At 36.8% G+C, this 15,978-nt stretch overlaps 1 protein-coding gene across 3 annotated transcripts in view; it reads left to right on the top strand.

Moving 5' to 3' along the window:
* The window catches only part of LOC126353957 (uncharacterized), a 306,332-nt gene that overhangs the window by 207,536 nt on the left and 82,818 nt on the right, over positions 1 to 15,978 (top strand). For all 3 annotated transcript variants that reach the window (XM_050003278.1, XM_050003265.1, XM_050003273.1), the window contains 2 exons: positions 5,503 to 5,628; positions 10,968 to 11,093. In XM_050003278.1, coding sequence (XP_049859235.1) covers positions 5,503 to 5,628; positions 10,968 to 11,093 — 252 coding nt within the window. The remainder of the gene's footprint in view (positions 1 to 5,502; positions 5,629 to 10,967; positions 11,094 to 15,978) is intronic.

The following is a 15,978-nucleotide window of genomic DNA, read 5'->3' as shown; positions in this document are numbered from 1 at the left end:
GTCACAGTTTTCCTCATTTAGCCGCATAGTCTTCATTAGCTTCTCCTCCTCTTGGTACGCACAGCATTGTAACAAAATTCTTGCACATTCTTATGTGTGGTAATGATTGACTAACCAGAAACCAGATGTGGGCCAGATTGTTAAGACTATTGTGCAATTGTAAAACTCCACACCAAAGCAAGAGGTTGTATTCATGTGACAACTACAGTTCATTAATTTGAGGTCTCGCTGACCAATGGTGTTACTTCTACAGCACTTTGAAAGTTTAATTTTAATTATAATCAACTTGTAAATAAATAAAATGGAAAAAATAAAAACTTTGAAGATTTGATGATAACATTGTTGTACTGTAAGAGGTAGCAAAGGACTTAGAAGACCCGCTGGAGAAAATGGATGGTGAGTTGAAAAGAAATTTTAAGAAGATATCAACAAAATAAACCAAAAGCTTATGTAATGTAGTGAAATTAAATCAGGCAATGCTATAATCAGTGGTTTGTTAATTTGGGAAGTCTGCCTGAGGTCAGTGCCAAAATATTTGGCAGGCGAGCAAGGAAACTCTGTCTGACAACTTTTTGTGAACTGTTGGAAGATCTGGATTTTCAAGTACTACTTGAAGATGTGCAGTGTGCAAAGTGCTAAGTGATACTAAAGCATTTCCACTTCCTCAAATAAAACAAAATGAACTCAGTGATAGTTATCTTGTTTGACACAAGAGATGAGATACACAATGAGTTTGTGCCTGCCTGACAACAATGATAGGTCCATTTTATTCAGGAGTGTTCTAAGAGGATTAGAGTCAATCATGTCTGATGAGAAAACATAAAATACTGGAATTTTCCATTAAGACAGAGCACCAAGTACCATTGCTAATTTCAGGGAGGCACTGGTCAAGGAAATGTCATCAACAGTGCCCCAATCAGACACAGTTCTAAATTCACTCTCCCCAACTTCATTTCATTCTCTTTCATAATAAGGTGCATGAGAGGACATTATTTCAAAATGACTGAATCTCTTAAAACAACAGCTTTGTGATTACCATTTTCCAAACGATGTATGAAGACTGTGCAAGGTGCTGGCAGCAGTACATTGGTGCACCAGAGCTATATTTTGAAGAATGTTAATTCACCATGGATGTATCTGCAACTGGTTTATTTTGAAGGCTTCAGTCCTTATAATTAAGAAACACTGTAATTTGTTTGTTTATTTATTTATTTTCATGTTCCATAGATCCTTGATGCAAGTGCATCGAAAGGATGTAGAATGTGTCAGACTATAACAGTAATAACCATATCTAAAGGGTCAGGAGGCTTACAAACTAAATTATATATAAACAGATACAGGAGATTCAAGTCTTTAAACAACAACACAGATTATATTGTAATAATCATTACACAAACAAATTATAAGCCTTACATCCTAATACATATAAAAAACCATCTGTAATCAGTTGTATGCCAGTGCTACATAATCAGTTCTTATAGGAATGCTTAAAATTAAATACATTCCACTAATAATTACACACTGTCAAAAAATTACTGTAATAAAATAGACAGAACTATCCAAAAGGTAAAGTTTCAGTTGTTTCTTGAATTTAGTCATAACCCCAATGATTCGTTTAACATGAAATAGAAGTTTATTGTATACTTTTATACTTGAGTAATGTACTCCTTTGTGTAACATGCTGAGATTTTCTATATCTTTGTGAATGTTTACTTCTTGTATCATGATAATGTTATTCACTGTTTTGTGTTGTAAATTGTATGATTATTGTTCACCAAGCACATTAGTGGACAAATGTACTGAGATGGCATGGTGAGGACCCCCAGTTGTTCGAATGTGGGGTGCACTGTAGCCATAATTCTGACGATTCTTTTCTATGCAATAAAGACTTTGTTTGCTCATGACTGGTTGCTCCAAAATATGATGTCATATTTCATAAGTGAATGGAAATATCCTAGGCATGCAGCTTTAATTGTTTCCAAGCCACAAACAAATGAAATTGAGCGAATTGCAAGTGCTGCTGAATTGTCGTTTTCATAATTTTTATGATGTGAACTGACCAGTTTAGATTGTTATTTATGTGTAATCCCAGGAATTTGGAAGACTCGACCTTCAAGATTTCTTTGTCACCACATTTTATTTCAATACTTTCCTGTTTTTTGAGATTACAAATGGGTGTTTAGTCAATCATAATGGTTGTATCATCAGCAAACAGGATGAAGTGTGGTTTTTGTGTCATACAGCATGGCAGATCATTGATAAAGATGAGGAAGTGTAAGGGACCCAACACCGAACCATGTGGCACTTCACATTTTACTGTACCCTAGTCAGAGCAGGCAGGTGCTATTGTAGAATTTTTCAATGCTACCTTCTGCCTTCTGTCATCTAGATATGACTTGAGCCACATCATTACTTTACCATTTAATCCATAGTGCTCAGTCTTCCTAAGTAGATTTTGTGATCTACACAGTTGAATGCTTCAGACAAGATTCCAACTTGTGACATTTTATGGTTTATGAATTCAAGGAGTTGGTTGACAAATGAGAAAATGGCATGTTCAGTTGAAGTACCCATGTGGAATCCAAACTGATTTTTATGAAGGATTTTATTTTTATTAAGATAACCCATGATTCTCTTGAATATTAGTTTATCTAGGATTTTAGAGAGAGACTTCTTAACAATGAAATTGACTGGCAATTGGAAATATCAGCCTTATCACCTTTCTTGAACAGTGGTTTCACAATCACATATTTGAGTCTATTAGGGACAGTACCTTGATTTATGGACTCATTAAATGTATGACAGAGAACTTCAAGAATAAATTTGAAGTAGTGCTTCAATACTTATCCACATCAGTGGAATCTTTATTTTTCATTTACCTTATTACCTTCCCAATCTCTTCAGTTGTAATGTAGGGTACATGCATCTGACTAATTTTGTTTGTAGAAGACTCGTGGCTTCACTCTAGACCCTTTACAGCTAATTTGATCAGTTACTGTCAAAAAATGTTTGTTGAAGATATTGGCAACTATATCACTTTCATCTACCATGCTTCCATTATGACACACTTCGATGCTGTCTGTATTTTCCTTCGTTTTTCCTGTCTTCCTTTTGACCACCTTCCAAATAGTTTTTATTTTATTATTTGAACTGTTAATTTCAGATTTATTAAACATGCTCTTGGATTTTTAATGGTACTCTTTAGGATGCTACAGTATAATTTGGAGTGCCACCTATCCTGAGGTTTGTTAGAATTTCTGAGAGAGACACAAAGCATTCTCATTGTTTTACAGTATGTTTTGTCTCTTAGTGAGCCATTGTCTCTTGTAATCACTCAGACTGGAGTTTTTCAAATTCTCTATGGAAATACTTCAAAAATTGTAATTAATTCATTCAGGCATACGTTAAATTTATCATTGACATCTTTAGCCTGATATATTATTCCATTCCAAATGCTGCAAATGCCTGTTGAATGTTTCTAGATTTTCACTATTGATCAGTCTAAAAGCTGTATTGGTAAAGCTACTCTTGTTAGCCGGGCTTATGCCATGCATTTTTAACAAGTGTCCATCATGTTTGGGAAGACCATTTAAGATTTGTGTTACACATATGTTATCAATTTTGTTATTGTCTACAAGAATATTGTCAATCAGACTTGTGCAGTTCTTAGTCACCCATGTTGGAAAGTCAATAACTGCCCTCATATTAAAAGAGCTCATTACATTCTCAAACTCTGTTCTATCATTATTATAAGTAAGGGAATTTTTTTTTTTTACAGGCTTGTACACTATATTGTTTGCAACATACATTATTACTCCACCTTTATCCATTGTGTTTCTAGTATAATAAGCTGCTAGGTTGTATTCATATAGTTGCACCATATCAAACAGTTCCCTCAAGTGATGTTCACTAAAATATAATAGATGGGCATTGTTTTTGCATCAGTGTCATTAATGCAAATAAAAAACTAGTGCAGTTTGTTTCTTAGACCCATAATATTTTGATGAAAAATACAAAGTTTGTCATTTCCTACTGAATCACTGTTTTGTTATAAATTGAAATTAGAGTTTATAGGCAGTGCACCTGCAGATGTTTGGCTTAAGGTAGTCTTGGAACTGAGGCTGGGTACCAAAAAACCTGTAGAGTTGCACATGTCCTGGTTCTTATGCTACTTCTGCTTGCCTCTGTTATTGCTGATGGTGATGGAGACACATCAAGTGTAGATTGCTGTAGATTGTGGAGGGACTAAGAGTGATGAAGTGTCTTGAGCCACTGACGGAAGGTCAACAGTAGATGAAATTTCTACCCCTGCTGCTGGTGAATACAGGGGGGACAGCAGTTGCAGGTTTGATGACTGTGTTTTGAGATTCCACTGTTGCTGCACCTGAAGTTTGTGGTAGTGTTTCTGTTGAGTAATCTGTTTGCACAAGTTTGGTTGGATCTTCAGTATTTGTCACAACTGGCTGGAGACTTGGGCTACTATTTACTTTACCTGTTAATAGAACAGCTTTCATTATTTCAGCACACATGGCATCTTTACCCTTGCTATTTTTGTGCAGACCATATTATGTAAATGCCAATTTCATAACTGTGATTTTACTTCATTCATTATCAGTCTTATTTTCTGGCACTTTTTAAATTTGAACCCAATTAAAAGAAACAAAATTAGGGGAGTTTCTTTGCTATCCCATAACTTCAGGTCCAAGTAACTAAAGCTGTGGAGTTTTCATGAAGTTAATATCTCCTTGTAACTTTTGTGAAATGTCATAAATTGCTGCTTAGTAGCACCTTTCTCTTTTATTAGTAGGAGATGAGTAATTAACTCTTTCTTTATTGAAATACAGTGCAGAATCATAAATCCAAGACATCTTGCTCATCAGGTCCCCCCCTTTTTTTAAATGACACTCCATTTGCTTAGTCAGTTTTACTTTTGGTAAGCATATTCAATTACCTGCTTCACTTGCAGTGACACACCTTTCTCCTTGTCACCATCAGGGGTACAAAGCTGTCTGCATTTACTTTTGAAACTTGCAGTGCAAGAAAATAATGAGCAACACTTTTAACATTTGCACGGAGTAAGCTATTCATTAGACAATGTTAGTTCCTGCAAAGGCTGAACAATTGTTTTCTGCATGAACAAATTAACTTCCCACTGCAGTCACACCATGGCAAATATATAGTAACAAAGAGAGACTAAGATCACTTAACAAATAAAAACAAACCATAAATCAAGGTACTGTCCCTAATAGACTCAAATATGTGATTGTGAAACCACTGTTCAAAAAGGTGATAAGGATGATATTTCCAATTGCCAGTCAATTTCATTGTGAATTTGTAAGTTTGATGTAAATTACCATTGTAGTATTTGAATGAAGAATCAGCTAATTTAATTTTAGAATATGTCTAAATACTGCACATTTTTAAAATATTGTTAATCTCGTAATAATATTGGAGTATCAGTTAACAGTGTTCTTGTACTGTAAGATGTATTTTGCCCAACAGGAAAGGCATTAAGAGAAAGATGTCAGCTAAAGCGAAGACTGTTATGACCGACAATTCTTCAATATCATCAGAAAACAATATAAGTGAACCTATTAGTAGCATTCTGTCACCCCTTGGGAAGAAAAGGTACAGTCTTAATACTACCAGGGACAAACTCCTAGTTATTTTTTAAATGTAAGAATAAGTAAAGTTTAATGAGCAGTTCAATTAGAGATAGTTGTTGTACACACACACACACACACACACACACACACACACACACACACACATATGTACGTGTCCCTACATTGTGCCTACTAGGTATTCAATCCCAGAATTGCAGTTCAGCTAATGGCCTAGGGTGGGTTGGGGGCCATGGCCCAAGGGGGGGGGGGGGAGAAAGAGGCGGGAAACAGGGAGAGGGTTGAGGATGGGCAACTGGAAGCTTGAAGGGAGAAAAAAGCAGGCATGCTGGCTGGGAATGCGGGAGGCAGTGGTGGCAGGTGCATAGGTTGGCGTGTGGTACATGAATACCAGAGCCAGAGAGGTGTGGCACAAGACAAAGATGTTGTGAGTGAAATCAGGGCAAAGGAAGAGGAAACTGTTGGGTTAATGGTGTGGTGACAGTGGGTTAGCAGAGTTTGATCCCAGGAGGATTGCAGGAGTAACGGATGTGTTGTAAGGGTAACTTACATCTGTGTTGTTTAGAAAAGCTGGTGATGGGGGGAAGGCTTCAGATGTCATATACCAACTCTGCTGCAATAACAGCATAGCTTTTTGTGCTGTCATGACAATGTACAAATTGTCCACAAGAATGAATGGCCACAACCTAACTTGGGCCAAGAACAAAGGTGACCTTCCAGTGGCACAACATGCTGCTGAGCATAATGCACTCTAGTTCAATAGTTTCAAAGAGTAATGCACTAAAGTTCAGTAGCTTCTTTACAACTCATGTCATCTCACAGGATGTTGACTGGAGGTAAATGTGTATGTGACAGATTTCAGTTACGAATGTAATGTTTTGTAGGTGAATGTCTGTCAGTCAAACAGCAGCCTTACGAATGATGTTTATGCAAATAATATATCAAGACAACCTTGGATTATCAAAGGAATCAAAGTGACATGTGCATAGAAAAGGAAATTGAAGCAAATAGTTATGACAGACAAAGCAGTAGGAATTATAGTATTTCATATGACAGGTAATAATGTTCTGTCGTAAGAAAAATTATTGAAAAATTTTTAAAAAGTCTTTGTAATGTCTGAATAAAGTATTTAGATAAAAAGTAAACCAGTATGGACAGCAGTTACAAGAAAAACCAGGAAATCAGTCAAGGAATGTGATAATTCTTTCATTAAAGAAAACAGCCAAATAATTACAGCTGTGAAGAGAATCAAGGGGAAATTTGGCTGGGTATAAGCAAAAATAAATGAAAGGGAAAAAATAAAATTTTGTGGTTTGCTGGTGACTTTGTAATAATGTCAGAGATTGCAAAGGACTTAGAAGGACAGTTGAATGGATTGGATAGTATCATGAAAATAGATTGCAAGATGAACTTCAACAAAAATAAAGCAAAAGTACGGTAGCGTAGCTGAATTAAATCAGTGCTGAGGGAATGAAATTAGGAAATGAGACACTGAGAGTGGCAGATGCATATTGCTATTTAGGCTACAAAATAACTGATGATTGCCAAATTATAGAGATATAAAATGAAGGTTGGTAATAGCAAGAAAATGATTTTGGAGAAAGAGGAATTTGTTAACATATAATACAAATTGAAGTGTTAGGAAAACTTTCGAAAGCTATTTGTCTGGAGTGTAACCTTGTATAGAAGTGAAACGTGGATAGGAAGCAGTTCACGCAAGAAGATAATGGATGCTTTTGAATCTTAGTGTGATGCAGATTAGATGGATATATCAAATAACAAAGGAGAAGGTACTGAATCACACTGGGGAAAAACAGATGGCACAATGTAACTAAAAAATGGGATTGATTGATAGGACAAATTCTGAGGCATTAAGGAATTGTGACTTTGGCCATTAAAGGGAGATGGAGAGTGGAAATTGTGATAGATCAAGTCTTGAACACAGTAAGCAGGTTCAACTGGATGCAGTAATTGTGCAGGGATGAAGAGCCATGTACAGAATAGACTAACTTGGGTAGCTGTGTCAAACCAGTCTTTGGACTAAAGAAGCAGCAAAAGTGCTGCTAGGGTGCCCGCATATTTAAAGATCACTTCCTTAAAGTAGTTTTTAAGATTGGTATTGACAATTCACATGATAAAGTGATTGAATCATACAAGAAACAATGCCATATACATAGGCCCAAATCACAATTAGTCCATGCCTTGTCAAAGACATTAAGAATGCTATTAACTCTCTTGAAAGCAAAAATATTCAGAGTGTTAATAATGCTTCTGGTAAATTACTACAATTCTATTTTCCAAATGTTTTCAATATATTCAGTCTTATCTGGAAAACTTCACTCTTTTCAGACAGACTGAAACTACTATTGACATACTCCTTTACTAGAAAAGTAGTTTGCTAGTTATTAATAATTACTGATCAGTCTCTCTTCTTGCCTCCTCAAAGTTACTGGAAAAGATTACCTGTGTACAAATGATAACACACTTTTCTAAAAACGGGGTAAATTTCCAGTCTCAACTTGGATTTAACTAGGGTCTTTCAGTGGAATGAGCAGTTAATCAGTACTGCTTGTACGAAACTGAAATGAATACATATTGCGAACTGAGGCTTTCACTAACTTATCAAAAGCATTTGATTCTGTGCTTAGTAGTAATGTCCTAGGGAAGCTCGTATATTGTGGTATTAAAAGATCATTCTGGCACCTGGTTTTCAAGCTATCTAACTAAAAGGATACAGTGTCATAGCAAGAAACCCAGAGATTACACATGGAGAAACAACATTTAAAAGAATGGTTTATAATTAGTATAAGATTGATATTGCATACACTATTCTTCAAATTATATAAATGGTCAGGCATTGTATAGCCAAGTTACAGAAATAGTTTTCTTTGCTGATGATGCAGATTTTATAATCAAACCTAATGGAGAAATTCCGAGACTTGAAAATGTAAATATAATTTTCTGGAAAATTAATACTCATTCTCTCTAAATCGTCTATACCCGAATTTAGATAAAACACACACGTACAATTTCACACAGCACAAGAGCTGACTAGATCATTACAAATAATGCATGCTGATAAATCAATGTCACATGCTGCACATGATGTTAAATTTTCAAGCACTACATTTTTTTACATTCTAGATAATATCAGATGATTGAGCTGATTTCATTGCTGTTAACTCTATTTTCAACATATTTTGCATACAGTATCAACATATATCACTAAATCTGCTGGAAAGATTATATCACTGTACAACACAAAGTTCAGGAGATACGGCAACATAAACATTGAGATGCCCGAGAAACTGCCACATCAGGCATGACTTTTGTTTTATTACTTCTTTACTACTAAAATTATTCACAACAGACTTTGCAACTGTATTTAAAAATGGTTTATAGAGCCATAGTTGCCATCAAACTTTTGTAAAAACACAGCAACCATAGACAAATTGTTACACAAAGTTGTTCCAGATATCGCACACAACTACGAATGTCACCAGTGGCTCAGTGAATGTGCTATATTACCGGCTGACAACAGCAATGTCAGTGCCATCAATTACAAGAATCAAAACAAGCCCACCAATACTATAATGAATCGAGACCAAGTTGCAAATTATGTGACTGAATTCTTGATTTCACGTGATTTGCCATGTATGCAACCACACATGTTGATATTAAAAATTAGTGTGCCTCTCATTCTTCTCAGAAATATCCATAAATGACAGCTTTGCAACAGTACCAGCCTTTTACTGAAAAAGATGATGTATATTATCACTGAAGTTACAGTATTAAAAGGAAATTTGAAAGGGAAATTTGAAAGGTGAATTGGTACTGGTACCACGCATTCCAGTGATTGCAACAGCTATGCCATTAGAGTTCAAACACTTGCAGTTTCCAGTGTGACTCACATTTGCAATTACCCTCAACAAGGTGGACAAAAAAGGATAATCTGTGGTTCCCACATTGACAACTGTAATGTGATTTGCTCATACATTGGGGAACCATGTGAGTTATTCATGTATACACCAGACAGACAAGCCAGACATATTGTGTCTGTATAAATACTTCAATAAGCAGATTATGAAACCAAACACATTTTTCTTTCTGTGCCATTGAAATGCTAGTTATAGCTAGTATGTAATAAAATTAATAACTTCAATTGCTGACTGAAACCGTATCTGCTTAACAATGGTTTTTGCTCCATGCAAGAATTTATGAGTGTGCAACAATATAATCTCTCTCTCTCTCTGTGTGGGCACACGTGCAAAAGGGGTTGAGAAAGAGGCAGGATGGGAGATTGAACATTATCAAGTATGACTTACTGTATGTTTGTTAAAAGGAATTGGCACAAGAGAGTGGTCACTCTGATAGTATGTTGTACAATAATTGTAAAACAGACTATCTCCCATCAAAACAAGAGGTTGTGTTTATGATCCATGGGACAGGCAAAAAAGTAAGTTAATCTTTTCACTCTAAAATGATTTGTTTTATTTTTTCAAATTTGTTTTGAGTCACTTGTCATGATACCAGTAAGTTTAATTGGCATGTTGTGTATCTTGTATTTTAATTAATGAGCAATACACATTTCCTCACAATATAAATTTTGTTTAGCATGATCTTGGTTGTTGTACTTCCTTTTATTAAAAAGTCAGTATGGTATTTTTAACACAAAGGATTTGTTCATCCTTTTTTTCTGCATATTAATTATTTATAGATTTTTGCAACTACTTGTACTTGAAAATCGATTTTCATAAATTTACGTATTTATGTTAATTGTGTTTTGTAGAACCGTTCCTCTGTTGAACTCAGGTAATTACAAATACTGTCTTATTGTTAGGGACTGAAAGCATCTTGTAGCTAAAATTGATGAATTTGTAAAGTAACATTTCATTATTAGTTTCAGAGTATATATTCATATCATTTTAGAGCCAGACAATGGAAAATCCAGGATGGAATGTAACACTATTGGAGAAGGAAAATTGCTACTCACCATATAGCGGAAATGCTGAGTTGCGATAGGCACAACAAAAAGATTCACACAGTTACAGCTTTTGGCCATTAAGGCCTTTGTCAGCAACAGACACACATTCACACACACACCTCACACAAACACACCTTGCACACAAGTGTGCAGTCTCAGATAACTGAAACGACACTGTGTAAATCTTTTTGTTGTGCCTATCACGACTCAGCATCTCCGCTATACGGTGAGTAGCAACTTTCCTTCTCTAATATTGTTACATTGTATCATTTTACAGTATTTGACAAAATCTGATTTATCAAGTATATTGACAAAAATATGGAATTAATAAATAACTTAATGATAAACTTTTCAAACAGAAAGAGGAGCAAAGGAAAGAGGCAAACATTACCAAAGAGCATTATCAGTGATATGCCTTTACTAACATCAGAAGGCAACATGAGCTTTGGTATTCCGAGCTGTCTTTCATCTCCAGTGAACAGAAGGTAAAGACTTACCTCCACCAGTTAATAAGTGTTGAATATTACTTACATTTTATTATTATTATTTGTAATGTACTAGAAAAGTAATGAATGAAAGACGTCAGCAGAAAGTAGGTACTTCTTCAATATCATTAGAGGGTAACATAAGCAGTCCTGTCCAAACATTTGCCATGCCCATAGAACACATAGTAAGACCATACAGGGTGCTAATAATCACAGGCTGTTTTTCTCTATATGATTGTATGTTATATGGCCTGTATCCAATGCCATTGAAGAAGCTATCCATTTTCCTAACCAAAATTGTTTCTTCCAACCTTCACTGAAACTAGTAACTGAAATAAATTTCATCTTATTAATGGTATTAAGTGGTATTCCCAGACAAGGCCAATAATGTTTCTGGCCTGTGTTATGACTCATATTTACACCTGAGATCATGAGAAGTATATGTAGGAATATCATAAGCTCTGGTATTCTTAAAAGATGAACTCTGTACTGTTCTAATCAAGTAGTTACAATTAAAATGCAATTGACACTTTTGTTTGATGATGCTCTTCACAAAATGTGACTTTGGCAGCACTTATCCCATGTTTAACGTGTACATATTGAATTCTTGTGAAAATAGAGTTGAGTTTCTTCCATGCCACAGGGAAATGCTATGGCAGAATTGGCTGCAGAGAATGTCAAAGGAACTAAAAAATCGTTTAGTACTTGTGCTAAGAGACAAAACACAGAAAACCATTGTGCATCTTTGTACCATCAATTAATAGCATAAAAGTAAAAAAAAATGTGCTTCCTGTCTTTTTGATGTGATCCATTCTTCTTACAAGCAGGAAGCCAAGCCCAGAAAGCATGTTTGATAGATTTTGAAGAGGAAAACAAGAGGAGCATGCCATATTAACTAAACTGATGAAACTGGCTAAACTGCAATAACTTGTTATGTCTTAACTGTTGGGAAATCCACTGTGCATTCTATTGTGATCAGCATTTATGAAAAGTGGGAAGTGTGCCTTAAGTCAGTGTCAAAGTTTTGGCCAGACAAGCAGAGGAAATACATGTGACAATTTGTGGTTACCTGTAGGAATGCTTGTATTTTCAAGTAGTATCTGGAAGCTGAAGGTCAGTGTGCTAAGTAGTACTAAAACATCTACCCTTGATCAAATAAAACAAAATGAACTCAATGATAGCTATCTTCTTAGACACAAAAGATGTGATACAAGGAGTTTGTGCATGCTTGACGAAGAGTAGTCTTAAGAGGATCAGAGTTCACTACATCTGAAGAGAAAACATAAATGCTAGAGTGTTCCATTATGACAGAGCACTCAGTCCCATGTTGCTAATTTTGAAAGAGGCACTGGTCAAAGAAATGTCATCAACATTCCCCCAATCAGACTAGAGTTCCAAAGTCACTCTCCCTAACTTCATTTTGTTCTCTGTCATAAGAAGGTGCTTAAAAGGCGTATTATATCAAAATGACAATCTCGTAAAGCAACAGCTTTGTGATTGTCAGCTTCCAAAGAGTGTATGCAATAGTATATTGAAATGGTAGTGCTATGTTTTGAAGAATACTAATTCACTGTGGCTGTATCTGCAATATGTTAATGTCTATATCTTCACACCTCTTTATTAAGAACTGCTGTAGTTTGTCCATTTAACATCTTTGCCTTTATTTCATTCATTAGCAACCTTTAGTTCAGGGATCTTTTAAATTTGAAACCAACAAAATTCTGGGAGTTTCTTTGCCACATTGTCCAGTCCCTACTAACTGAAGCTTTGAAACTTTCTCTAACTTAATTAGTCCATGTGTTGTTTGTGGACTGTCAGAAATTTCTGATTTCCCTGTTAATAGGCCATGTGTAGTTGGCTCTCTCTTTATTGTAATATGATGTAGAGTCTCACCCTTGCCCTTGGGCATTAGACCCTCTGTCTTTATTTTTTGTAACCATATTATAGCTTCTTCACTTGCAGTGACGCTCCTTTATCCTTATCATAATCAGTGGAACTCCACCACCACCACCACCACCACCACCACCACCACCACCATCATCATCGTCTTCAAGGATTGGGTCTATTGGCCTCTTCTGCCTCAGAATTGTTTGCACCATTTAACGAATAAAAATACACTATCTTTTCTAAATTTGTAAGCTTGATGTAAATTTCCATTGTATTATTAGATTCAAAGAAGCCTATCATTTAAGAATAGGAAATTTGACAAAATACAGCAAATTTTTTAACCAAAGAATACTGAGGAAAAAGCAATATGTCGCAATCATGGTAAATCTGGTTATAAAAATGCAGTATTCATTAGCAATCTGCTTATAATGTAAGATGTATTATACCCAACAGGAAAGGCATTAAAAGAAACATGCCAGCTAAAGCAAAGTCTGTTGCGACAGACAATTCTTAAGTATTGTGAGAACACTTTATGAGAGTTGCTGTTACCACTGTTCTGTCACCCCCTATGAAGGAAAGGTACAGTTTTAATGGTATCAATTACACGCTCTCAAGTATTATTTAAAGTAATGAAGAAAGACATTTTCATGAGTAATTGAATTAGAGTTAGTTGATGTATTGGTTGTGTTGGGTAGGGTGGGTAGAGGGAGAAAGAGGCAGGAGGCAGGAAAAGTGGTTGGGGATGAGTAACTAGTGTCTCAGAGAGAGGCAACAAGTCTGATGGCTAGGTATGTGGATGTGAGGGGTGGCAAGTGTATGGCTATGCAAGTGATATATGGGTACCATAGCCAGTGAGTTGTGGTGCATGATGACGATGATGTGGATTTGGGATGAGTGACATGATAGAGGAATGGGAAACTGTTGGGTAGAGGGTGTGGTGACAGTGATTTAGCAGAGATTGATGCTGAAACAATTGCAGTAGCAGAGGATGTTTTGCAAGTGCCACTCCCATCTAAGTAGTTCAGATAATCTGATGTTGGAAGGTAGAATCCTGTTGGTATACGCCATCGCTTCTGCAATCACTCCACAGCTTTTTGTGACAACCTACCAGTTGGCCATCAGAATGAATGTCCACTGCCCAACTGTGACCAAGAACAAAGGTCACCACCCAGTGGAACAACACATTCAAGTTCAGTGGCTACTTCACAACTAATGCCAGCTGGATCCTTCCCTCCAGTACCAGTTATTCTGAACTGTGTCAATGGGAGTTATCCTTACAACACATCCTTCACCCTCATAATCCTCCTGACATCAATCTTTGCTGACCGACTGCCACCACACCCTCTACCCATCAATTTCCCTTTCTTTTCTCCAGTCATCCCCACCCAGTCCATGCCTCCACTTATCTTCATCTTCATCATGCACTGCACATTGCACCTCACTAGCTCTGGTACCTGTGTATCAAATGCCTAGAGTCCAGTCACTGTAAGATGATCCTCGAGAGCTATGAGCCCTGTTGCCAGCCAAAATCTTTGGTACACGACACAGCTGATGGTGTGTGGTTGCAATTCTTGTGTGCTTTGTTATTGTTATTCATATTGCACATTACCATAATAGGCAGACTCAAAAGACTGCCACAAAGTTTCACATTAAAGCGCTATTTATTGGGTTGCTGTGACATTGAAATTTTCCCTGTGACAACTGTTATCAAAAAGTTGATTCATACAAAAAAATCAGCTGAGAGCAGATATGCTATTAACTTGTTGGCTCAAACAACAACCACATTGGCATGCTTCTTGTAATTACAATCTACACTGCGCGAACAAAAGTATCTGGACACTTGGCTGAAAATGACTTAAAAGTTCATTGTGCCCTCAATCTGTAATGCTGGAATTCAGTATGGTGTTGGCCCACCCTTAGCCTTGATGAAAGCTTCCACTTTTGCAGGCATATGTTTAGTCAGGTGCTGGAAGGTTTCTTGGGGAATGACAGCCCATTCTTCATGGAGTGCTGCACTGAGGAGAGGTAATGATGTCGGTCGGTGAGGCCTGGCTTGAAGTCAGTGTTCCAAAACATCCCAAAGGTGTTCTATAGGATTCAGGTCAGGACTCTGTGTAGACCAGTCCATTAGATATATGTTATTGCCATGCAACTACTCCGCCACAGGCCATGCATTATGAACATGTGCTCGATCATGTTGAAAGATTTAATTGCCATCCCCGAATTGCTCTTCAGCAGTGGGAAGCGAGAATATGCTTAAAACATCAGTGTAGGCCTGTGCTGTGATAGTGCCATGCAAAACAAGAAGGTTTGTAAGCCCCTTCTATGAAAAACATGACCACGCCATAACACCACCACCTCAGAATTTTACTGTTGGCATTACAAATGCTGGCAGATGACGTTCACCTGGCATTCGCCATACCCACACCCTGCCATCGGATTGCCACAATGTGTATCATGATTCATTACTCCACACAATGTTTTACCACAGTTCAGTCTTCCAATGTTTGTGCTCCTTACACCAAGTGAGGCATTGTTTGGCATTTACCGGTGTGATGTGTAGCTTATGAGCAGCCGCTCAACCATGAGATTCAAGTTTTCTCACCTCCTGCCTAGCTGTCATAGTACTTGCAGTGGGTCCTGATGCAGTTTGGAATTCCTATGTGATGGTGTGGATAGATGTCTGCCTATTACACATTACGACCTTCTTCAACTGTCACTCAACAGATGAGGTCAGCCTGTACCTAGGGATGTTCAGGAGTGTGGAAATCTCGCCTACCAGCATATGACACAAGTTACACCCAATCACCTGACCACGTTCAAAGTCCGTGAGTTCTTTGGAGTGCCCCATTCTGCTCTCTTGCAATGTCTTATGACTCCTGAGGTCGCTGATATGGTGTACCTGGCAGTAGGTGGCAGCACAATGCACCTAATATGAAAAACATATGTTTTTGGTAGTGTCTAGATGATTTTGATCGCACAGTGTAACTGCCATAGT

Source organism: Schistocerca gregaria, chromosome 1 (assembly GCF_023897955.1).
Source record: "Schistocerca gregaria isolate iqSchGreg1 chromosome 1, iqSchGreg1.2, whole genome shotgun sequence".
In the NCBI taxonomy this organism is placed as follows: domain Eukaryota; kingdom Metazoa; phylum Arthropoda; class Insecta; order Orthoptera; family Acrididae; genus Schistocerca; species Schistocerca gregaria.
The sequence above is the reverse complement of the archived record's forward strand: the minus strand, read 5'-3'. Positions and strand labels throughout refer to the sequence as shown.